The 20,986-nt window shown below is 46.1% G+C and overlaps 2 protein-coding genes across 14 annotated transcripts in view; one reads left to right on the forward strand and one right to left on the reverse strand.

Annotated features, from left to right (window-relative positions):
- The window catches only part of ZDHHC4 (zDHHC palmitoyltransferase 4), a 34,239-nt gene that overhangs the window by 3,018 nt on the left and 10,235 nt on the right, over positions 1 to 20,986 (reverse strand). The window contains exons 1-8 of one of the 11 annotated variants that reach the window (XM_083473999.1): positions 19,915 to 19,988; positions 9,140 to 9,515; positions 7,465 to 7,593; positions 6,389 to 6,462; positions 4,958 to 5,136; positions 3,720 to 3,845; positions 2,209 to 2,453; positions 990 to 1,307 (exon numbers count right to left, since the gene is read on the reverse strand). In XM_083473999.1, coding sequence (XP_083330125.1) covers positions 1,035 to 1,307; positions 2,209 to 2,453; positions 3,720 to 3,845; positions 4,958 to 5,136; positions 6,389 to 6,462; positions 7,465 to 7,587 — 1,020 coding nt within the window. In that variant the 5' untranslated portion in view covers positions 7,588 to 7,593; positions 9,140 to 9,515; positions 19,915 to 19,988 and the 3' untranslated portion in view covers positions 990 to 1,034. The other 10 variants (XR_014518887.1, XR_014518888.1, XR_014518889.1 and 7 more) reach the window with 10 other exon arrangements.
- The window catches only part of GRID2IP (Grid2 interacting protein), a 61,242-nt gene continuing 54,772 nt past the window's right edge, over positions 14,517 to 20,986 (forward strand). The window contains exons 1-2 of one of the 3 annotated variants that reach the window (XM_083473952.1): positions 14,517 to 14,595; positions 16,757 to 17,349. In XM_083473952.1, the coding sequence (XP_083330078.1) occupies positions 14,580 to 14,595; positions 16,757 to 17,349 (609 nt within the window). In that variant the 5' untranslated portion in view covers positions 14,517 to 14,579. Of the gene's footprint in view, positions 14,596 to 15,873; positions 17,350 to 20,986 lie in introns of those variants that run through there. The other 2 variants (XM_083473951.1, XM_083473950.1) reach the window with 2 other exon arrangements.

A 20,986-nucleotide genomic window follows, 5' to 3' on the forward strand; every position in this document is an offset into this window, starting at 1 on the left:
CCCCAAGAGTGGCGCGCTCTTTAAAGGGCGCGCTGCTCCTGCGGGCTTTTCAACCGAGCCTCCAAACTAGGTCTGGGAGTAGCGCGAAGGCGTTGCGCACCTTCCCGCTGCCCCCTGAGCCTGTGGGTGGGGCTGGCAGTGGGGGGAAGTGCTGCTTTCCCCCACCGCCAGCTCCACAGGCACGGTTGAAAAGCCCTTCCCCGTCGCGCGCCTTGCCACTGCCCCCCGAGCCTGTGGGGCTGGTGGTGGGGGGAAGCGCTGCTTTCCCCCACCGCCAGCCTCCAAACCAGGTTGGGAGCTGCATGAAGGTGTCACTCACCTTCCCGCTGCCCCCCCCAGCCTGTGGGGCTGGTGGTGGGGGGAAGCGCTGCTTTCCCCCACCGCCAGACTCTCCTGGCTTCAGCGAAAGCAATGTGAAGCCTCCGGAGCACAGGCTTTGGAGGCTTCGCGTTGCTATCGCTGAAGCCAGGGAGCCTGCATTCGCTCCATAGGACGCACACACATTTCCCCTTCATTTTTGGAGGGGGAAAAGTGTGTCCTAAAGAGCGAAAAATACGGTATTTCCTTGTCCCTACCACAAACTGCAGCTTCAGCTTCCATTTCAGGCAGACACTAGCAGTAAATAGGTATGTTTACTCCAGTTGCACTGGTATGTTGGGGCTTGCTTGCAAGGCTGACTCAACAGTTAAGGTCAGGAGTCACTAACCTTTTGGGGCCAGTGGGCACATTGGGAGATGGTTGCCACTTCCAAGAGCATGGGTGGAGGACTACTATATCCAGTTCTGCCAGCCCCTGAAGGATAGGCTGAGACAGTGCAAAAAGGAAGTGCACAGAAAGAGCAAACACCTTCTCTGAGCACTGTGACGAGAACTTAAGACCTTTCACAGGCCCCCTAAGAGGTAGGTAGTGTCCGGCACACTGGATGCCCATGGGCACCACATTGACTACCCTTGCACTAGATTAATTTTGCCTAGGACTTTTGTGCTGAGATTAAAAAATTAAGATTTGTACAGTCCACTGCTGTCAATGGCAACTCACCTTTGCTTTTTTTCAGGGCTCATAATTGGCTTAAGAATTTCTGTGATGTTGCCCTGGATGCCTCTAGAATAAATATTTTTGTAACCCCTCTGCCTGGTGTCGTCCTCTGAGGATGAACATTTATATCTTGCTGACTTGAACCACTCATTGCTTGTCTGGTTGGTCAGGATCAGATACAGAGTAAAACAAAAATAGGAGCCCAGTACAATTGAAAGGACAACAACAAAGCCCAGCATGAACACGATCCTGGGGAAGGTCAGGAAAAGATGCTGCGAAGAGAAAAATACCCAGCTGGAGTCAAAATGCACAAAGAATAGCCTAACCCCCCTGTCCTGGTGGTTCATGTGCCTACTTCTTCCTTCAATGGTAGACAGCTTGTCAATACTGCACTTTGATCAATGTGATCAGTAAGTTTGCATCTTGAATAATTTGAAAATTTAGCTTTTATCTTGATAGTAAAAGAAAAGCTAAAATTCAAATTACTAAGAAAACCCAGACTAACCATAGTTCCTCTGATCACCATATAATACGCACTTATCTTTTGCTTTTAGTACCAGTAGCCCTTACATCAAAGAAAAACAAATGCACATCTAAGTAGCTTTGTAAAACAACTATTCTCAAGAAGGTGCATACTATTAGTTTCTTGGGTGGTATCCATCTGAACAGTTTCACTATTGCTAGCATTTTTGACTGCACAATGGAATCCCACCCCCATGCATCCCCTATATTTGTTCTGGGGGTCACCCCAAGCCTTAAGCTTTAGGGGGTAGGTGGGGAAAAGAAGTTCCACTGTGCATCCAAAGTGCTTGCGACTAGTGGAACTGTTTAGCTGGATCCCACCCCTTGATAATAAAAGCACGTTAATTTAATGTCAACGTCAGAAAGGCATATTTACTCTCCAGATTAATAATTCTTTTGATTAAATTTCATTCAGGCTTTGAAATGTATTCTGCAGATCAGAAGAAGTGAGACCCTTTCAGCAAAAGCTTGCTGTTCCCTTCAAGGGAGTCCACAGCTACATACAGATGAAGGCATCAGAAATTAAGGGTTGTATCCAACTAAACCCTGCTCACAGCAGGCTCACTGAAACTACTGGTCCATTAATTTCAACAAGTCTACTCTGAGCAGGATTTAGTTGGGTACAGCCCACGTCACTTTGTCAATTTTTACCTGAATAAGGAAGAAGGCATCAATTGGGCGCTCCTGGCCTTGGTCATCTGTGTAATACCCCTGCATCATATTTGACAGAAGGACCACCTGGATGAGGAAACTGGCTGTTAAGACTGCGATGGAAACAGCCATGGAGGTCAAGGTAAGGAGATAGAGCAGGAAGTATCTGATGTTGAAGGCACCAATGCAATTGTTGACCCAGACACAGTGGTGATCAAAACGATGCACGCAGCTGTTGCACACACCTGATCAAAGCCAGAAGAAAGGTCATGATGTTCTGGTTATCAAGAAACCAACCCATAACTCTCCTGAGTTTAAAACATACCAGTTAAAACAAACAAATAAAAAACCAGGCATGAGCTATTAGCATGCTGGGTCGCTCATAACAGTCCCATTGTTTAAAGGGGAAGGTGTGTGAATGAGTGGAGGGAAAGAAAGCAGCAAACCAAATAAAAGATTTTTGACCCAATTTGACCACACGTGGCAGGTCTCCTGGTGCAAAATCTCTTCTGAAGAGGTCTCCAGCAATGCACAGGGTGAGAGCAGAGCTAAAGGCAGATGGGGGAGGGGGTGTTTGACATTTTAAAAAGGCAAGGCCATCAGGTAGGCTGAGGCAACTGCCTCAGGTGGCAGAATCCAAGGGGCACACCTGTGGCTATGGCAGCTTCTGGGTTGTAGGGAGAATCTCATGAGATCCCTGCGAGATTATGCAGAGGCCTCTCTTAAGCAAGGCAGCTGGGGTCTGGGGAAGGTCATGTGAGGCCTCTGCACGATTCTGTGAGGTTTTCACTGGAACCAGAGCCCTCAACTGTGTGACCTCTGTAAGCAGGGCTTCAGCAGACATGGTAAGTGGGGGATGGGCAGCACAAATGCAGGGTGCCACCTTCTAAGCAAAATGGGATGGGTCAACCTAGAAAAAGGACACAGTGGATACAAGGAGTTTAGGGCCAGAGCAGAAACATATGCCAGGATGAGCAACCCCTTTTAATCCTAGAAGGTCCCAAGATACAAATGTTCTCAAGAGTGTTTTACAACACAAATTGAACAGAATAACAACAATAAACAAAAACGGTAACCAAAAGTTCTGTCAAGACTCATCAACATAGGTGAAGGTCAGATTATTACATGAGATATCCATCTGTTCTGGCAAGACAGGCAAAATAAATGGAGGTGGAGTGACAGGAGTGGTGTTTAACAATCCTATGTCATGTGACCAGCCCATCCTTGGGACTGGCCTTATGCCATGGTTGAACTTGGGACCACCTACACACCATCCAGAGAAGACCAGGGGAAAGAGTTTCCATCCTGTGCCAAAAGGACATTAACTGGTGTCACGTGAGCCTCTCTTGGGAAAGATTCAAGGGCTGAAGCACCACCACAAAGAAGGCCCCGTCTCCAGCCGCTACCTGCCTCACTGGCCATGATGGTGGGACCCATTAAATGGACATCCTCCAAGGCAGATCTTGGCACACATATACAGTCATGTGCGAATAATTATAATATAAACTCACCACAGTGCTTGGATCGGGCAGGTTTCCTCACTTTGCAAGTGGAGCACTCAACCCCTTTCTCAAACATCACACCATCATAGGCATATGCATGGAGGAACAGCACCTGGTTGGATTTGGTTATGGTACCTGGACCGGGAAAGGAAGTAGCAAATGGTGTCTTGTTGCTAGGATTCTTTCCTGACATCCGATTTCAAAATCCAGCAAATATAATAATTTGCCCTGCTACATCAGCCCAAAGGGGGTCCACCTAAGTCAGCATCCTGTTCTTAATCGTGCCCCAATGGGAAGCCCAAAAGTAGGAGTGCAAAAGCAGCAGCTTTCCCCACTTGTACTCTCTGGCAACTGGCATTCAAAGGTATAACAAACTCTGACACCAGAGGCAGTATGCAGCCATCCCATCATGACTAGTAGCCACTTATATCCTTAGTATTCTCCACAAATTTGTCTAATTCCCGTTTTAGGCCACCTAAGAACTGTGGGAGCAAATAATGTAGTTTAACTGCTTGGTGAAGGCATAATAGTGCTTGCACGTGTTGGTGAGACTCTCCAAAACCCCGGAGACAGGTTGCGACTGCTGCAATTCTCACACTTGAGAAAGAAGACAATTGGCTGGGCCATAAAGCTCGGCAAATAACAAAGGCACATAGCAAAGGGTGACCAACTATGAAGCAAAACTGAAAGGAGGAAATAAATGGAAAGTAATGTACACAAGATAAGTGAACTGAACTAAAAGAGCGGTACTGTGAAGGAACTTCCCTGCAAGGGGGGGGGGGGAATTACCTAGTCTGCATGTTCCAGAGAGGTGCCTGCTTTGGCCATCCAAAGATAACTCAATGGGAAGGAGGTAGTCATGCATTCTTGGTGTATGTGTGTATAGAGCAGCCTTTGCCAACCTGGTGCCTTGTAAGGACTACAATTCCCATCAACCAGCTGTGCTGCCTGGGTGTCCAAAGCATCTGGAGGGCACCAGCTGGCAAAAGATGGCATAAACGGTATGGCTAGGGCACCAGCCAAAACTCTAATCTAGCTGCAGAATCTACCCAACTGAAGCTTTTTGTAAGGTCACAGAGCAACTGAAGAAGAATGCTCATTTCTTTGTATTCCCAGGTTTTATAACGGCGGTCTTATATTAACTGGAAGCAGGCATAGGTTCATCACCCCATCTGCTGAAATCATGGCCATTTATGGGGTACTTCCCCGCAGCCCAAGAGTTACAATTGCAGGGGAAGCAGTCTTACCTGGGTTAGTCTTGGAGCACAGAATGAAGAAACCTATGTTCACAGCCAAGAGTAGGTAAGGGAGGAAGAGGAAGCGACTGCTGAACTCCAGCTCCTGACAATAGCCAAACACTTCCCAGGAATATTCCCCGTAAACCAAAGCTTCCAAGAGCAAGTGCAGGACCACAAATGTACAGTTCCTGCAGCAAAAAGAAAAGAGGTGTGTAAGGGTAAGCTAGACTCCCACTCGGAAATATATCAGGCTTGTGATATTTTGCACTGGATATTGCTGCATAAGGTGTTTTAGAGGTGAAGAGTAACTGTCCTCAGAGAAACCTAAAAGCCAAATTAAGCTATTGGTCTCCTAACTGGTCCTGTTTTGAAAACAACTGTAATAAAAGAAATAAAGCTGCCATCCTAAACAGACTTGAGAGTAATCCCCATTAAACACACTTCCAAATAAATATGCACAGGATTGTACAATAAGACTACGTCTTTACCCTTTGTCAGCCTTGCTGTTTCTCTTGAGCTGGACGAAATCAGTGACATTCTGAATGCAGAAACTTTAATCCAACCAGGAAATAAAGCAAAAATACCTGCATTTGCTAAATTGGAGTAAAAGCAACAGTGAAGTCCTGTAGATATATCACATTACTAAATCATTTGCTCACTCTTATTTGTCTCTGCCTCCCATTATCTTGATAGTTCCTTCTTGTGTGTCACTTTCTGTATGTAACCCAAAACATAATGCCTTCATCAATAATTTGCATTACCATGTTTTCTTTTTAATTAAAATATATTTTTGCTGGGATGCCACTCCATTTCCTTGAATGGTGAAGCGGATGCCATTACGCACCCAGTCTTGGCAACAAAACAGTCACCCAGATAAAAAAGGGAGGTTTCTCCATCTCCAAGGGTTACCCAAGATATACAGAAAAATCATGGCTTAAAACAGACTTGTCTAACCTGGTGCCCTTCAGATGGTTCCAACTACAACTCCCAGCAGCCCCAAGCAGCATGGCCATCAGTGCACAACAGAGAACCAGGAATGCAGAAGACCTGCTGCATTCTTAGAAAGCACAGGGAAGCCATCTTCGGAAGCCGTTCTACAAAGCTATGGCAATTCAAAGAGTTTCTACACTATGACTTTAGGGCTGTAATACTTTGTGTCTTAATGTGGAAGTGAGCCTCCTTAGAAAAGGCAACTGATAGGCACCATAGAAACACACACCTCCTTCCCCTTGCCTTTGATATCTGAGATGTATCTTTTTGTGACTCACCCTATTCTCATGTCTGTGGCTTGTTTTAAATTGTTTTAACATTGCACCCTGGAACCTTATGGTAATAAATTGAAATGATAATTTAAAAAAGTGACATAAATAAAACGAAAATGTTAGTGCTAACAACCAGACAGGCAAGGAAAAGGCACAAAAGAAGGGGTAGAAGCAGTACCGTTTATGGAAGAGTCCATGAAGCACCCAATGAGCAGCTCCTTGGACTTGGGATGGGACTATACGCAACAGCACCTACATCACAGAAGACAAAGGGGGAGGGAGGAATTTTTTTTTAAAGGGGGAAATAAAACATCCCCAATCATTGAGTTTTTTACATTCTTGGGGCGACAGAGTAAGTGCCACATGGACAGAATCCAGCTGCATTTCTTAACTGATTCTTGACACTGGAAGAATTCAGAAACTGTTTATTTGGCATGAAGGTCTAGTTCTCAAACTGGTTTTGAGGGTGAACCACTTCAGATTGCCAGTGGGGTTCAGAAGACTAAATCTTCCTCCCACAGAAAAGAAAACTCACCCACATATAAAATTAGCTCATAGCAGAGAAGATTGAGCTAGAATTCATCTCCCTAACATTTGGCTTTCTATGTGTAAAGATTTTTGTAATTGTATGGAGAAGCATCCACTCCCATGAGCTCCTTACTTGCACTGTTGAAAGGTACAACCCAGACTCAAGTCTACCCCTTTTGCTGTTTTTAGGAAATGGCATTTGCATCTTCTAAAGAGAATGGAGATGGAGGAGAATTTGTGGTCCTCATGGTGTTGCTGGATTCCAGTTCCCATCATCTGTAACCACTGGTCATGCTCTACCTTTATCTGTTCTTACTGCTGGCTGTTTATGTGCCTATTTGTAGTTATTTTGTGTGTGTGTGTGTGTGTGTGTGTGTATTAAATGTAAATTGTTAAATGTAAATAAATAATCACCACTAGTCAATTCTCTTTCACATACAAGCCACAATATCTTTGGCATAGAAAAATGCTTTCGTTCTATCACAAGATTGAAGAGCGGGAACACCTGCCTTTACCTGCAATATGGAAGAAGAGGATTGACACGCAGACTGAACATCACCATTTTGTGTAGATGCTCCTCTGGCAGCATGAAATAGAGATTGGTGGGATGGAAGCTGACTTGCCATCATGCTAGAAACCTTGCGGGAAAATTTTAAGTACCACTGTTGGCAAGTGGGCACAGCAGTGGGGTGACAAACTGATGTGATCAGCTTAAACATTCCTTACCTGAGTTATGCAGGTGATAAGCCTTGAGGGGATGCTTTGCTTCCTTCCGGAATAGAAACAAACAAGGAGAATGGTCAGCAGAACCAGAAACACATAGAGGAGGAAGAGGCTCAAGAAGTCCATCCTGCCCTACAAAATCCAAAAAGCAGCTGATTAAAGAGGAGCCAATTCCAACAGGGGAAAAGTGCAGGGAACCCCCACAAATATACCACCAAAGAAAGGCTGTATCTAACAGTCCAGGAACAAGCTTTGCGCCTGCTCCCTGCCCACTTGCCTCACCCATTGTGTGCCAAGGTTTGGCGCTGATCTCTTGGTTTGCCAATTCATAGCTTCCCATAAAACATGCCAGGATATTGGCCTCTAAGCTGGGTGTGTGAGCAGGCAGTATTTCTTGGATCAGGATATGAACATAAGGAAAGTCTGCTGGATCAAGTCAATGGCCCATCCTGTTCTCAACTGCAGCCAAACAGATATCCCAATGGGAAACCCACAAGCAGGATTCAAGAACAAGAGCACTCTTCCATCCTGTGGTTTCCACCCACTGGTATTCAGAAGCATTACTGCCTCTAACTGTGGAAGCAGAGCATAGTCATTGTGACTAGTAACCATCAATAGCCTTGACCTCCCTGAATTTGTCTGATTCCTTTTGCCTGTCCTGAATCTCCCACCCTCCAGCTTTCTTGCATGTCCCCACTGAGTTCCAGTCTTATGACTGAGAGAAGCAGGCAAACTCCCTCCTCACCTTCTCCACACCTTCAGGCACCGTTTCATCCTGTTCCCCCTCCCAATGTTGTATGTCTTGTTTTAGCGCAGGGCATGGGGAATAGCTGTGCCCAAGTGGCACTATTACAGGTGCCACAGAATACTTCTCCCCCACTGGTAAGAACTCAGTTTTTTAGAGCAGCAGCACCTACACTTTTGACTTTGTCTGATTAAAATTCTTCAGCCATTGTAGAATATTATATTGCTTTGTGGTTTTTACTTTAACTATCTGTGTTTTTATCTTGTATTTTTATCTTGTGAACTGCCCTAAGGTCTTTTGATGAAGGGCAGTATCTAAATCTAATAAATAAAAAAATAACAATAAAATACTCTTTGAAACTCTGCCTATTCATATGAAGGGCACCTTCACAGCACTCTTTTCAGCACCTGCTAAATACATTCTTGTTTAGACAAGCCTACTCAGATAGGGTAAAAGATAACATTTCAAAGGTCTTAAATTATGGTTAGTAATTTCTGGTGATTTTATGGGGGATTTTTGGTAAACCGCTTAGAGGTTTGTTCGTTTTCACAATCCAGTTGTTTATAAATTTTACAAAATACTGCATATAAATAACGCCCATTAGCCCACCCAGCATGGCCAATGCTCAGGGATGATGGGACTTGGGAGACTGCAGGCTCCTTGGGGCAGAGCCCGTCTTCCCACATGTTTGATGCCTGAAGGAGGGCTGTGGGGGGTTTCCTCTTTGCTTGGCGGAAGGGGCAGATCCGGCGCCAGAACACAGCCCGCCCCGCTCCCGCTCAACCCACCCCCCTTAAGAGCTACATGCAAAGGCCTTCAAGTGGGGAGGACTAGCAGAGCGACCCCCGCCCCATCCATTGAAGCAGAGTTGCCGGGGTTGGGGAAGGCGCGTTGCCTGGCAACAGCACCAGAAGCAGGCCGTTTTTCGCTCACGTGACTCCAAATTAGGGCGCCGCCATGACGGAGCCGGATGCGGGCGGAGAACGGCGAGTCCTTTCCTAGAGCGCCGGAAGCCTCACGGCGCCACTTAACTGAGGAAGGGCGCGTTACCACGGAAACGCGAGTGCGGCCAGCGATGACGCCAGGGACCCAATGAGTGCTGCGGTCGCGTCACGGCCCCGCCCCTTTCCGGCCCTGCCCCTCTTAATTCGGATTAAGTCGACGGGGTAGCTGACGCCCTAAAATTCCTCTTCTGGCGTGGTTTAGGTTTGCTAGCTGGCTTTCCTAATCTGGGACCACGGAGGGAGGCCATAACTGCTCCAGATTAAGTGATGCAGGCAGTGTCTGAGTGTCACGCCTCTCTCATGGCCTGCATAACTGGGGTGGGCGAGGGGGCTTGGTCGGTTCATTTATTTAATAAAATTTATACATTGCTTTATTATTATTTTTAAAAAAACAAAAACCTCAAAATGCCTTACAAAAAAGATAGCATAATGAAATTGTCAATAAGAATTAACAATAATTTAGCACTTTTGAATACAGTTAAAATAACACTTCAGATAGTAAAAACAACAACAACAATTATATTATTTATACCACAGCCCATTTGGCTGGGTTTTCCTAGCCACTCTGGCCGGCTTACAACATATCTAAAAACATAATAAAAACACCCATCCTTAAAAACTTCCCTAAACAGGGCTGCCTTCAGATGTCTTCTAAAAGTCAGATAGTTGTTTGTATTTCCTTGACATCCGAAGGGAGGGTGTTCCACAGGGAGGGCGTCACTACTGAGATTAAAACTCACATCAATTTTCTAAATGGGCTTATCTGAACAATAATGTTTGTAGTAGGCACTGAAAAGAGCATAGTGAAGTCTCCTGCCTGATATCAATGGGTGCCCACTAGAGCTCTTCCCTCATTGTCACATCCATACCAGTTCCCAGGATTCTTTGGGTGAAGCCATGTACTTTAAATGTATAGCTTGGATCTAAGTCATGGGTAGGCAAACTAAGGCCCGGGGGCCGGATCCGGCTTAATCGCCTTCTAAATCCGGCCCACAGACAGTCCAGTAATCAGCGTGTTTTTACATGAGTAGAATGTGTCCTTTTATTTAAAATGCATCTGGGTTATTTGTGGGGCATAGGAATTCATTCATTCCCCCCCCCTTCAAAATATAGTCTGGCCCCCCACAAGGTCGCAGGGACAGTGGACCGGCCACCTGCTGAAAAAGTTTGCTGACCTCTGATCTGAGTTTTAGAAGCCCATGATACAGTTTATTCACAGCACAGAAGAACAGAAAAATGAATAGTAGTTCCATATGGCTGAGGAAGATTGAAGCCTTCTCCAGTATTCCTGCAGCTCACTGTGGGTAATTGGATCAGCCTCTAGCCCTGGGGCTTTCCCAATAAATCCTTTTCTAATGGTGAAGGCTGGATTTAGATCTTGGACTCCCTGACCCTACACAAATCGCTTAATGCTGGCTGCAAATATTTGATTTCTGTTTATGGGACATAATGGAAATCTCTTTGAGGGGTCAACATAAGGACAGAGACAAAAGTGAATGGGAAAGCTCTGTAGAAAAGTAGCTCTTTCCATGGCACCCGTTCACTTGCATTTCAGCTTCCTCAGCCTGGTGCCCTCTAGATGTGTTGGGCTACAACTCCCATCAGGCCCAACCAGCATGGCACTGAGTTACAGGAAGCTGACGTAGAGGATATGTGGCCATCTGATGGATGTTGTTGTAGTCCAAAATGCTTTGAGGGCACCAGATTGGGGGAGGCTGGATTGGAGTCTTGGGATTGTTATGTCAAACCTCAGTCACAGTGCATTTGTATATCACCGTACCAATCTCAACTATTCTGACGCCTGCTGCAAGTTCACCTCTGCCAGGAATGGAACATCCAATACACTCTTGCCTTGCCTTGCATATGACTTTAACTCTCAGAAGATGGAGGAAGGAGTAAGACAGAGGGGCCATACACCCGGAATTTCTTGGACATACCATGGATTCGTCCATCAAAAATAGTGTCCAGGCAGAATTTTCAAAAAGTGGCAAAAACATCTGGGAAAATCTGGACACATAGCAGCCCATATCGGAAGTGTTGATTTTTTGGATCTGCAACCCTGGACACAGAGTCATTCATAAGCCCTTGTTGGGTTTGGTTAGTCAACTGGCCGTGGGGGTCACCTAACAGCAGTGTTCTCCGGCCCCAGTTTTACCATCTTGTAAACAAGAATATAAGAGGAGACTTTTTATAATATAACTTTATTGAGCTTACCTTTGTTGAAAGAACACCAGCTCTAACAAATGTGTATCTGAGATTGCCTGTTGCTTCTTCTTGGCTTGAAGGGTTCAAGCCAATCCTGAATTTGTAGCAGCAGCATGCACACATCATCTCTGGGTTCAGCATCCACCCCATATATGCTCTGTTAAGGAAAATTCTGGGTTGAGAGACTACTCAACAGCGCAGCTCATCAAGGTACAAGTCCCCAGTGGATCCATGTGGTCAGTAAAAGGAGGAAATTCCAGCCAAGCAATTTGGAGCAAAACAGCAGTCCGTAGACTTAGATCCTTTATTGTTGCGCAACAGGTTCAACAGCAGCGAGTGAAACCAGAGCATGTGGTGACATTGACTTTTAAAATTTTCCTACCATATCCCAGAATACAGTTCTCACAGCATCATCAATATATCATTGCTACATCATTAACATGTCACAAAAGGGGAAGGTTACACAAGATTAGCATAGGCAAACATGTCTTACAGGTTTTACCCACCACCCAAAAGTACAACAGAACTTCCTTTGCATGTCTGGAGCCTGAGGCAAGTTTGGCTTCCAATGACCCCAGCAATTGTCACCTCTGGACATTTCCTGGGGTAGGAGGTGTGTATACATGTCTTCAATCTTGGGGAGGTAGCAGGGGAAAGAGTCCTTTTTCCAAGGGCAAAATGGCATTGGAATGGAGGAACTTTGCAAAGGGGTTGATTTTATATGATTTATAAAGCTAGGTATCTTCCCTGAGCTGTCAAGTCGAAAGGATACATTCAGGCATAATATTTGTAACATTTAACAACTTTAAAGATGTGCTCCCCCCTGTAATTTCCATAACATCTCTAAGCTGCTTAAATCTTTTGAGAGCTGGGAAATTCCCTAGTTGCCTCTGTAGCTGCAGAGAAGTTGCCTCTCTCCCAGACGTTTGCACTCCTTCGCTCCCCGCCAAGGTCAGCCTGCTAATGACTGTCCTATTAGGTTACCTTGCCTGGATAGAGTTTGCCATAGAAACTCAGGCGCTTGCCCCACAGGTCTGAAATTGATCCAGAAGTGCTGAAACTGCCGGGATGGTTTAGCTGGGTAACAGGTCCTCATTCTGTGCTACTGGTGCAGGCTAGGCCCAGCGCAAGAGAGGTAAGCTTTGCTTGACATGCATTCATGTGGAGGAAGGGAAAGGGGGTCAGGGGGAATCAGCACAGAAGACTTCTTAAATTATTGTCAAAGGAGCTCTTGCAAAAGGAAGCAAATGTTTTTGACTAACAACAGCTTTTTAAAAATAACAAACCCATCACAGTCTGCCAGCTGCATCTTTTCAGTTGTGTCAGGGTGGAGGATGGGGGGGGGCTATTAGAATAGCCCTGAAAATTAGCACAACACATTTCTGAGGCATTAGCAGGATGCAGCAATTAGTGGCTGAAGCTTTGACACCCAGGCAGAAGTGGAGCAGGCAGGCCCTCCCTTCTCTCTCTCCCCCCACCCTCCGTCCCCTCCCCCTCTCACACAGACAGCAGTGCAGAACTGGCGCTGTCCACAGGTGCCACATCATACCCATTCCTTATTTGTGAGAACTTCCCCTTTTAGTGTGGCAGCAGCTACACTTTGGAACTCCCTGCCAATTGATATCAGGCAGGTGCCTTCACTGTACCCTTGCTAAAAAAAATATTTTTGTTTAGACAAGCCTACCCAGATGTTTAGAAAGTTGATGCAAGTTTTCATCTGTTTTCAGTTTATTGTTATTTTAACTTCTTATTGATAATGTTTCATCTTTTTTGTAAACCATGTTAATTTTTTTTTGCCTTCTACAGTCTAGTGGTGTGTAAATTTTATGAAATAAATAAACATGCTTTATGGGTGCATGTAGCTCTGATTGATATGTGCAACAGTGCAACTAAAATGGAATCCTTGTGGTGTGGCATTGTTAGGTGATTTAAAAATCTGGGGCCTAGAAACAAAATTTACATATGCTAATTAATGGGTGTAGATGCAAATTTTAGAATTTCAGTGTCACAGAAGGCAAGTCAATTAGTGCCCCCCTCCAACTCTCCCTTGACAGATTCTCCAGTTAACTTGCACCCCAAATCAGTTCCTCTTCAATTTACTCACATATTAATTCTCTAGCAGAGCCTGCCCCAAATCACTTCATTTCCCCTCCATTTACCCACTTTCATTGCCCTCCAATTTTTCTCTAGATAAAGTTCAGGTACACGAATTTCTTGCTTCAAATTAATATTCAACCCAGTAACCCAGATCATTGCCCCTTCATGCCCAATTCAGTTCCCCAGAAACGCATCACCCATTTAGAAGCACACAGAGCACTTAGGAAAATTTTAATGTCCTCTTATTCCAAGTCCATCAAATTCAATATTGCCTACTACACAATGACTGACAACTGCTCTCTAGGGTTTCAGGCAAGGGGCATTCCAAGTCTCTCAACCCTGGAGCTTCTACAAGTAAATTGGTGCTGTGGTTTCAGTCCTCATGGTTTTGAATAAAGGGCTGCTAGCCTTAGCTAGATGGGCTGATGCTATGGCACAGTTCAAGGCATCTTCCAGTGTTCCTCTTTGTGATGGCATCTCCCCACCTCCTTCTGAAGCAAACTGTCGCTGTCCTCCTGTCTCAACCCACGTGAGCCTTGTCTGCTGTTGCATTAGCGTCGACTTCAATTTGCTCACACAACACCCAGACTGGGCCTCTAATCCAGTTTAGCTCTTGACCAGTTCTAATTCCCCTCAGAGGCCTCAGAGACAAGAAGACATGGCCATTGTCTGGGTTTGACTTAGTCGATCCATCTACCCACTTGGTCGTAATATTCTCCCCCCCCCCAAAAAAAAGCAGGCAAGTGGGGAGACAGTGGAGGGAAGGAGTAGGGCTCAGCTGTGCTGGAGCTCAGTCATATCTTCCTAGCTTGAGGGAATGGGAAGGTAAAAGCTCCAACCCAGGTTGGGTGAACTTCTCGGATGACTTGGCCTTCCACATTCTCAAGAACGTGGCCTGGTCAGCACTGTGGGCTTGGAAGAGTATTGTACCCAAGTCTTCCATTTTCCATGGCAAGTGAAGCTTTGGGGTAGGGGAAGCAGCTTCCCAAGCTGAAGAGAACCACAAAACTCCAGACCCCGTGGAGAAATGACGGCGGCCTTCTTCGCAAGACCTCAGCCAGATCCTAATGGCCTGCAATTTCTGTAAGTCTTTACTTAAGACCTGGGAGTGGAGGAAGGAGGTGGCTTCTTCAGGCAGCTGTCGCCGGGGTGGGGGGCAGCAGTGGGCAACCCCTCTGAGCTCCTCAGCCATTTTTCTCTGTGTGTGGCCTGTCCTGAGCTTCACACCCCCTGACACAGCTGCCCTGCTGGAGGATGCTGCCCCATTGTCAGGGCCAAAGTAAGGGCCAGTCAGGTGAGTGTACAGGAGGCTGCCTTAGACCGTAGGGCATGTATTTCCAGAAAGGATATACAGGGACAGTGTTTGAGTCTGGTCCCTCCTGCAGAACCTGGACCCTGTGTCTGTGTCTCTACTGTGCATTTCCATCATCTGTGAGTAGCCACTTTAGTTGAGGGGGCTGTGTCTGTCGGCAAGATCAGGCCCACCCAGACTGCACCTGTTCTGGAATTGTTTTTAGACGTTTTGTTTAATCCGTTGTGGGTGGGATATATATATAAAACAATGAAAGGGAATATTGTTGTCCAGAATGGGATGTACATAGGAAGCTGCCTTACTCCGAGACCAGTGATTCATCTAGTTTAGTATTGACTGCACTGACTGGCAGTAGCTTGCCAGGGTTTGAAGCAGGGGTTTCTCTCCCAGCTGTACCTGGAGGTGCCATTGAGGATTGAGCCTGGGACCTTCTGCATGCAAAGCAGGTGTTCTACTTCTGAGTCACAGCCATTCTTAAAAAAATAATAATAATCAGATCCCTGGTCCATCTAGCTCAGTACTGCCTACACTGACTGGCAGCAGCTCTTGAGGGTTTCAGGCAGGGGTCTCTCCCAGCCCTGCCAGATCCTCCAAGTGTGCCTATTTTCCAGGGACCTCCCTGATTTAGAGAAACGTGGTTTCTGATTTGATCCCATAATGTCCCACTTTTCCTAAGGATGTCTCTGTTTTCATTGGAGAAATGTTGGAGGGTATGGCGTTATCTGACCCCTGAGTCATTTGAAGGCAATTCTGTATAGGGAATTTTTTAAAAAATGTTTAATGTTCTATTATCTTTTTATATATGTTGGAAGCTGCCCAGAGTGGCTGGGGCAACCAAGTAAGATGTGTGGGGTATAAATAGTAAAATTTATCATTATGGAATGGGACGTCCTTATTACCATCAGATAAATGTTGGAGGATAAGCCCTACCTGGAGCTGCCACCAGGGATTGGACCTGGGACCTTCAGCCTCCAAAGCAGATGCTCTGTCATGGAGCTACAGCCCCTCCCATAGGTGCCAGAGGTCATCTCAACTGGGGTCTGATCCCATTTTGGTTAAATAAGGAAGAGACAGCCAGGCAACTGAACATCTAATTGTAAGTTGGGAGTTGAATGGCAATGAGGTCCAATGGCAAACTTACTTAATATCTCTGACAGAGTAGGCTTGAGGCCACAAAAGCTTAGGCCAAAATAAATTAAATCACTAGTCTTTCAGAAGCCATAGAACTTTTTAAAAAAAATGTTGTTGGAAGAGACTATCATGTTGTCCTCTCGGGAAAGTTCTCAAAGGAGTGGTTGATCACACAAATATTGGTATTTGTGTTGGAAATTGCGCATATGGTTGGAAAGAACTTGATTAAGACCACATTCACACCATACATCTGAGATGTACTATGATGCCTCTTTAAACAGTCATGGCTTCCCACCCAAATAATTCTGGGAGCTGTAGCTTATCAAGGGTGCTGAGAGTTGTTAGGTGGCCCCTATTCCCTTCACAGGGCCACAGAGTCTCCTAGGAAGGAGAATTGACTGTTAAACCACTCTGGGAGTGGAAACTGGGCCGGAGGGGGGGAGGTTAAGGGGTCTCCTAACATTCCTAATAGCACCCTTAACATATTAGCAACCTGGGAGCTGTTGTTTGTTAAGGGTGCTAAATGTTAGGAGGCTCTTATTCCACTCATGGGACTGCACTTCCCAGAGGGGTTTATCCGTCAACCCTGCTTCACAGGGAACTCTGTGAGGGGAAAATGGGTCTTCTAATAACTCTCCCCTGCCAGATTTATTTATTTTTTGGGGGGAATCTACGACTGTTTAAAGTGCTGTCCTAGTGTTTTAGATGTCTGGTGGGAACGTAGCCTGAATCAAGGAACCGTTCTTTCCATGAGGGAACCAGATTCAGCGGCTGACCTTTCCACGCTCTCCTTTTCCCCAGTCACTGCCATGCCAACTACCAACGATGGGTGGCCTGAGGAATTCGGGTTCAAGATCAGCGGGAATGGCCCTTGCTACATCTTGGCTGTGGAAGAAGGCAGCAGCGCCCAGCTGGCTGGCCTCCAGCTGGGAGACCAGATCCTGGAGATTGAAGGCCAGCACGTCTCCTCCATGAACGCTGAGGCGCTGGTTGCCCTGGCGAAGCAGTGCGAGAACGTGCCCCCCAGCATTGGGGTGGTCTCGCGCATCCAGCAGGTGGAACTCAAGCCGGGCCAAGAGGGGCGCTTTGGCTTCACTCTGGCGTGCGAGGAAGGATGCCCCTTGCAAGTGGGGAGCGTGGATTCTGCCTCGCCAGCCTCCGAATGCGGGGTCAAAGCTGGAGACTACATCCTGGAGATCAACGGGACCCCAGTTAAGCTCTATGAAGAGGCGGCTGTCATGATCCAGGCGTGCCAGGGAAAGGGCCTCAGGTTGGGGCTCCTGCGCCTTGGGCGGCAGCAGAGGTGGGCCAGCAGCAGCGTGCGGGAGTTTGTCCAAAGCGCTGACGCCATCCATCAAGAGCGGAGGCAGAAGGCGCATGAGTTCAGCAAGAAGGTAAGGCCATCTCTGAAATGGGAGCCTTTGGCAGAATTTGGACTACAACTCCCATCAGCCCCAGCCAGCGCAGGACTGAAAGGAATTGTGGTCCAGACCATCTAGAGCAGTGGTTCCCAAAGTACCACCCTCCTGGGGGGCAGTGGGATTGCCTGTTCGGTTGCTAAGAGGCAAGAGGGCGGCAAGGGGGTGTTGGAGGTGCAAAGGACTATCAGGCTTTGAAACACTGGGATCACTGGATCAAGTTTATCCATTTTGCTGAATTAATTAAACTAAATGGCTATACAGTGGTACCTCGGGTTAAGTACTTAATTCGTTCCAGAGGTCCGTACTTAACCTGAAACTGTTCTTAACCTGAAGCACCATTTTAGCTAATGGGGCCTCCTGCTGCTGCCGCGCCGCCGGAGCACAATTTCTGTTCTCATCCTGAAGCAAAGTTCTTAACCTGAAGCACTATTTCTGGGTTAGCAGAGTCTGTAACCTGAAGCGTATGTAACCCGAGGTACCACTGTAACTGGATTGTCAACAAATGTGCAATTAATTGCTGCTGTCTTAATTTTTATTCTGTTATTATATTCTTTAGTGGATTGTACAAACTGCTATTTTGAATATTGCTTTTTATAGGGTAGGGGCACTGGGGGTGAATTTATGGAACCAAGGGGGTAGTGGCCCCAATTTTTATTTTTTTATTTTTGGGAAACCACTGATCTAGCGAGTACAGGTAGGGGAGAAATCTTGCTCAGTTCTCATTTAAAGGCACATCAGATCAGCACATTCTGAAACAATATGAGATCTGAAAAACAGCTATCCGTCAACATTTGGCATTTTTCTGAATTTTGTGATGCAGCTCTCCAGCCGAACAATGTCTACATAGATGCATATATTAGGGCTCTGCTTATGTTCTTTCTTTCAAAAGAGAAATGGTGTATAGTATGTATGTGGAGGAGATCTGTTTATTTTATTTGCTGCATTTGTGTTCCAAATGTGAGGTAGGTTAGGCAGAGATATAGTGACTGTGGCCTAAGATGAGCCAGTGAGCTTCCTGGTTGGGTGGGAATTTGAACCCTGGTTCCCCAGATGCTAGTCTTACAGTCTAGCAGGGTCAGCAGGAAATGGATGGTGAAGAAATCTTATTCCTCTTTGGAGAATTGCTCTTATTTGTTGTGTTTTAATTGCTGCTGTCCATCACTATGGTGTTTTGTAATGCTTAGCTGTTTATATTTCAAATAAATGAAAAAATACAGATGGTGACAATTCAATTGGATCTTAAATGTATGCAGAATGAGGGGCAGAGACCTCTCATGGCAGCATTTTTGGGTGACAGCACAACAGCATTGCTGGGGCAAGATGTGTTAGTGGGAAAGAGAAGCATTCCTCCCCAAGGTGGAGACTAAAAAGTCCCGATGAGCTGTAATTCTGAAATTTCACACTTCAGTCTCCCTTTGAAATTCCTTTGTCAGAAAATCTTTTAGATCAATGCAGCTGAGTGTCTTGGGAGATGCAGCTTTTAGATCAGCCGTGGAGTATCTTGGGAGATGGAGACGTTCCCTCACTAGCTTTTGAAAGCTGCCCTTTCTAATGTCAGATTTGTGCCTGTTAATTCTTCCACATGGAGACTGTTTGTCCTACGTAGAAGCCAGAAGGACATTGGTGGCAGATAATGGTATGTAACATGTTGGAAGATGAACAAATATATGAACCCTGGATACTGCAGCCGAAGATGCTTTTAGGACATGGAATGATGTTGTCATGTCCTTTTGTGATGTCACAGACCATCTGTAACTAACGGCAACAGTTCACCCTCCCCAGGCCTGACATTGTGGGGGCATTTCACCAGCAACTCACTTATTAAAAAATATTCCTTTTGTTATGCTAACACCAGGGAGGGGCACATCACATAACTCAGACAGAATAGACATTACACTTGGATGTATTTTGAAAAACACTTATTTGGAACTATAAGTTGGCATGCTTTCTAAAGGGATGGGAATGTCTTGAGAAAGCCTTGTTGGTTTCAGCCAGCCCATGGCCTTCTTCCATGCTTTCATGCACAGTCTTGGGAAAAACTCACCAGCATCAGACGTCCCTGGGGCAGGAGAAACAGATGGTGGTGGGGAATGGCTACCATCCGACAGCATCATCCGGGCACCTCCACTGCCTTCAGCCTGAAAACTTAATCTCTAACTTCAGCCTGCCCACTGCCAAAAGCTCCTTCTATTCATGAATATCCACCAGACACCTTTTGCACATCCCATTTACACAATTTTACACACCATGTGCCTCAACCACATTCAAAACCTCCCATTCACAAACATAAACACACAGCCAGCCGACATCCACAAAGAACGCCATTTGCTCATCTTTCACTCTCCATTCAGCCTTGCTTCCGAATGAGAACCCCACTGGCTTCCACCCACTAAACATCTGCCAACTTCCACTAGGTCCATCACCACACATCAGCCAACTTCAGATCATGGATATCAGCCAATCCCTCTTAGGAAGTAAACTTGCCTTGTTATCGTTCCATAGCCTCCTGCAGCATCCTTCATAGCATCTGCCACTCACCTGCCAATTTGTATCCTCCAAGTGGAAGAAGACTGGGCAATGCTGAATATCACAACTGCTGCCCGCTGTGTTCTGCTGGAGAAGAGGAAAAAGCCCCATCATTATATCCACTCAGTAGACATGTGCCTTTGTGACATCACAGTCAGTCCTCAGCCAATGGCCACAGAGTGGGGTGCATCATCAGAACCTCTTCAAGCCTCACAGTTGTGGGTACACCCCAGCAGTGATTCATTTTTGTGTGTGTTTGTTTATGGTTAAAAATACCGTATTTTTCACTCCATAAGACGAACCTAGTTTTTAGAGGAGAAAAGGGGGGGGGGGAATCAGCTCACAGTTGTACAGCTTCTTTTGCAAAGGAGAAAAGCTGCTTTTTTTGAGGATCAGCTCAAAGTTGTCCCTTTGCAAAGGGAAAAAAATCCTGTTTTTATGGGGTTCAACTCACAGTTCTGCAGCTTCTTTAGGAAAGGAAAGGGAGCCATTTCTACAGTTTCCAGACAGATAATCTAATCAGCCAGTCAAATGTCCCTGGGGAAACAAACAGCCTCCGTCTGCAGAATATTCAACAATGGAGGCCTGGGCAAGGGGGCCAGAAAGGGAGCCAGCGATTGGGCACACATTGACTCCATAAGACGCACAGACATTTCCCCTTACTTTTTAGGAGGAAAAAAGTGTGTCTTATGGAGCGAAAAATATGGTATTTATTACAGGCCACCCTTCATGGGTACAGTTACTGAACCGGGGAAGATTGTTCAGTCTGAGGACCACCCTCCCACATAGGCAACATCTCAGGGGCTGCATGCCAGCAGGGGCCAGGGCCAGGGGCAAAAATTAGATGTGGCCAGAGGCAAGGATGGGTGGAGCAGCAGATGTGGCTCTTTGCACAGGAGTCTCCACTCCAGCTGTGCAAAAGTCAAACGTTTCTGCACTCTCCTGCCTCTCCAATTCAGGAAAGCAAGAGGCATCGCACAGTTCATGGACACATTCCAGCCAGGCAAAAACACCTGAGGAGTGTGTGGAGCAAGGCCAGCAAGGGGTGTATCCTGGGGAGAGCCCTGGGGGCCAGAAAGTATTC

This window comes from Podarcis liolepis (genome assembly GCF_965112155.1).
Source record: "Podarcis liolepis genome assembly, chromosome: 14".
NCBI lineage: Eukaryota > Metazoa > Chordata > Lepidosauria > Squamata > Lacertidae > Podarcis > Podarcis liolepis.